Raw genomic sequence first — 4,224 nt, forward strand, 5'->3', positions numbered from 1 at the left:
TCATCCATCCTAGCAAATCTCACCTTTTATCACATTATTTTACTTCCCATGTAAAACTAGTGGCATAAGTTTCCTTAGTCTTTTGTCAATTAAGTGGCATAATTGAATTTGCAAAAAGTACCATGCCATAAATGTGCAGTGTCAATTTGTGCATTATCCTCTCCTGTTGTCTATGTATTTTTACATAGACAACAGGATAACATTCTGATAACTTTCCTTTCCAATTAAATTTGAAAAATCTGTTATTCATTTTGCCAAAAAGAAAATGAATAGTATGCCTGAAAATTAATATTATACCTGAATATGATGATTAGGCACTAAAGAGTAAATTCAGAAGACTCTCTGAGATGTAGCAAACTACCTCATCAATGATTGGACTTCCTTATCCCACAAATGTCAAAAACACGTGTTTTCTAGTTGGGAGTTCAGCAATACAGCATCAAGTCCAAATGTGACTTTCGATATCCTCCACCTGTCATTTCCAATTGTAGCAGAAGGCAAACAAAATTCAAGAATAGTATTTAAAATACATTCCAAAGAAACTACAACTGATTATCACCAGAGTAGAAGTTTAGTACAACTGTGGCAGCTTGAGTGCCTGATCAGACTTTTATTTATGGCTGTGTTTGCTCATGGCCTTAAACAATACATAAACTCCCAGCACTTGTAGAGGATATCTGCTCTGTGATACTACTTCTGCTTCATAGTTGATTTCTGTTTATTACAYATTTTAGTAATGCACCCAAATTCACTTGTAAAGTTCAGAATCCTTTGGATCAGCAACATTTAAGTCCTACAGACTAGACCCCTATTTGATCTGGTTTAGACTGAGGGCGCTTCTGCCCTCCTCTTCCTCTTAATCCTTGTATTGCTGTTCTAATGAATTACCTCCAGTTGTTTTAATGGCAAACAGAAACAACCATAGAGGTAGAGAGAAATCCTTTAAAGAAATCATTCTGACTTCTGAACATTCAGAGATGAACATCTTACATTMATTCGTTTCTGAGTTGCTTTAAAGCAATATTGATCTGTGAAATTGTTCAGAAATTAATCAAATGATGCTTTCTTCTTTTTATTCAATTGTTCCTGAGTAGGCTGGGTGAAAGCAAAACACTTAGAAGTGTAACTTCTGGAGAGAGAATTTCATCTATTTATTTTTACTGAATTTCATTAAAAACTTTTAAATTGCCTGCACAGTTTTTTATAGGATGTTTTTAGACGTAAAGATCCTTTAAGAATGTRTTAGGGTATGTATTATTTCTTCGTTATAAAAGTAATATGAGCTACTTTTTTCTCCCCTTATATTTAGCTGCCTTTCAGGAATGGATGATTCTTTTTCAGGTGTAACACTAAAAGGTGGTGGTGGCTGCTATTAAAAGAGTCTTTGATGAAAAGATAATCACAGCTTTGAACTTCTGTTCACCAAGCTGGGAATTTTGGAGGCAGCCTCATCTTGTGAAATTACAGCCCTGGAACTTTTCTGCACCTCTCTAATGCTGCATTGAGGCAGTTATTGCATAAAATACAGTGAATGACAATGCTCAACACCACTGAGCTCAAACTCCATGAGATGGGGAARTGATGTAAAATACTGCGTAAAAATAATGGTCGACACCTTTTCTCAAAAAAAGAGTGTTTTCAAAGTRCCTTCAAACATCATGTCTTTAATCTTGTGAAACTCCTGTGTAGTAGCGCAAGTGTTTTAAAAGGATGACATTTCTAGCTCCAGTAGGAAGCTCAGAGGACATAAAATGACTTTTCTACATTTAATGATGTGAGTCAGGGCTAAAAATAGCATAAAATCTCAGATTTATGATTAAGCCACAAAGCTACCCTTCATTTTAAGAGCGTGTCTGTTAGAACAAGTACTGTTCAAGAACAGTGCAATGTGATTAGCTATTATGAATATATATGTGCTTCCAAGATCTCTTGAATCAAGAGAGGGATGAAGTGTGGTTTTGTAGTGAAAGACTAGCTGGAGCTAAGGATTTTAATTTTCCTCAGACTCCCTGGGCCATTTAGGACCCTGTTTCAGAAGAGCTTTGAATCTGCAACRTTTACTGATTGTAGCTAAGGTTGTGCACACATGAGCTCAGAAAAGTCAGTCTCTTGGGCTCTCACAACCAATCACAGTCTGAAAATAGAGACTGATTACTTCAGCAATAAGATAGTTATTATTTCCCTTTATGCTGATGTGCAGGCAGGGTGTTTTTTCTACCTTCTTTTTGCCAGAGTTCTTGAACATCCACTTTTCATCAAATAGTGATGCTTTCTGAATGCTTCTTGGATTTAATCACTTCTTTACTCAATAATTCTRCTTAATATTTGCTCGATTTATGCAGCTTGAGTCCTTTATACAATCTTCACTTTGGGACTAAATTCACTGACTTCTGTCGAGCAGAGAAAATAAGTACCTCTGAAAAGCTTGAAATACTCATGTGTTTGTGCCCTAGTATATAAAAGGCAGATTAATTCCAAGCTATAAAAATAAATAGCTTTGTTTGCTCCTAAGAGGATTTGGACTGAGCAGAGTTGCTTTATAAGTATATGACTTCTTAATATGGAAGTTGGGAAATRAAACAGAAAACATAAAATTAAAAAGTTTCTGCTGTGGTTATTTTCAATTTAACTCTTCTCTGGGCTGGAATCTATCCAAACTTAAACCTGTAGCAATCGGAAAGTGTTTGTTTGTTTGTTTGTTTGTTTGTTTGTTTTAATGAATGCAAAACCAAGTCTATCATGGAGAGATGAAAGAAAAGGATGGAGGGAAATTCATAGCATATATCTAACTGAACAGCCCTAAGGGACCAACCCACAAAGCATAGCAGTTTCTAGCCTTTTCCAAACCGCACTCCTCACCAGCAGAGACCATCCTCATGCTGAGAAATTGTGTGAGAATACTCATATAATTTTACAAACAAATAACAGCCATTCCACACAACTGGGTGTGTTTGATCTTCTGCACCAGTCTTTTGAAACCAGCATCTGAAACTTTTTTTTGAAGAGCAGGATTTAATCCCTTGACTCTTGGCCCAAATCACTCCTACCTGCTAATTCCAGCACTGTGCCATAGATGAGCGTAATCCCATCACATCCACACTAGATGTGACTACATCACATTAGTGATGTGGTGTTTTCAAGTTTCAGGGGATGTTGCAAGTGCACTGAAGGGAAAGGTATGTCAATAACATAAACAGAACATGCCCTCTAAGGGAGATGACATCTAAGAAAATAGAGAGGCAGGTGTGGTTTGCGAAATTGGAGTGAGAATCCCTCATGGGACAACTGGTAGGTTTCGGGGAGGTTATAGTGAGGGTGACAACCCTTAATCAAGAGTTTCCTCTGGAGCTGGGAAGTGCCATGTGAAGGATGCATAGGTTAGGTAACCGTGTCAACAAGGACAGGAAAGATGGGGTTGAAGCTTTGCARAACTCCATAAGGAAGAATGATCATAACTAGAAGCAGCCCTAAGTGAGAGCTAAGGAAGGAATTCAACCCTGAAATACACTTGAACTGTGCATATACTTGGAAGGGATATAAAGGTAAACAAAGCAGAATGTGTTCCTGTATGCCAGGGCTATGCGTCTATATTCTTCCTAGTTAACTCTTTTCCTTTCCGAAAGCTGCAGGCCAGCTTCCTGCCTTCTTCTGCTCTCGATGCTACCCTTTCCACACAGCTGCAAAGACTCTGTCTTCTCTCATGAATTTACATTTTTGTCCCATCTTCACAGTGTTTCTTCAAACTAAGAGACTCCCTTTGAACATTATTTTAGTATTTAAAGAAATAACAGATCATTTTGGCTTCAAGCCAAAGACTTCAGTTCAGCTGATCTACGCAACAAGTTTACCGCTTTGGATTGATTTGGATTAAGAGTCAGAATTACTTCTGACTCTTTCTTGACATGTGTGACTAATGACTACTATGTCACATGATTCCAACAGGGAATTTCCTGGTATTAGGACAACATTGCTTTGGGTCCAAGAAACAACACAATTTTCCAATAAAGCATGACGGAAGAGCACCATGCACAGTCAAAACAGGAAGATGGTGCCTTTTACATGATTGTTCCTGAGAACATCTTAATAAGCAGTGCCAGAAGCAACAGCAATAGCACCACGCGTGCAGAGCGGGACCYGTGGATGTTGACGCAGCCGTTATCCGCAGCGCGGCCCAACGGCCGCTGCCGCCGCGGCCGTTAACGAACTACAGCTCCCAGGGTGCCC

The 4,224-nt window shown here is 38.3% G+C and overlaps 1 protein-coding gene across 1 annotated transcript in view; it reads left to right on the forward strand.

The window, feature by feature from the left end:
- The first annotated feature begins 3,125 nt into the window (after positions 1 to 3,125).
- Positions 3,126 to 4,224, forward strand: part of SNAPC3 (small nuclear RNA activating complex polypeptide 3) — a 19,305-nt gene continuing 18,206 nt past the window's right edge. Inside the window, exon 1 of the mRNA XM_026052742.1 lies at positions 3,126 to 3,176. Coding sequence (XP_025908527.1) covers positions 3,126 to 3,176 — 51 coding nt within the window. The remainder of the gene's footprint in view (positions 3,177 to 4,224) is intronic.

The sequence above is a fragment of the Nothoprocta perdicaria genome, unplaced genomic scaffold, assembly GCF_003342845.1.
Source record: "Nothoprocta perdicaria isolate Ctin4 unplaced genomic scaffold, notPer1 scaffold_90, whole genome shotgun sequence".
In the NCBI taxonomy this organism is placed as follows: Eukaryota; Metazoa; Chordata; class Aves; order Tinamiformes; family Tinamidae; genus Nothoprocta; species Nothoprocta perdicaria.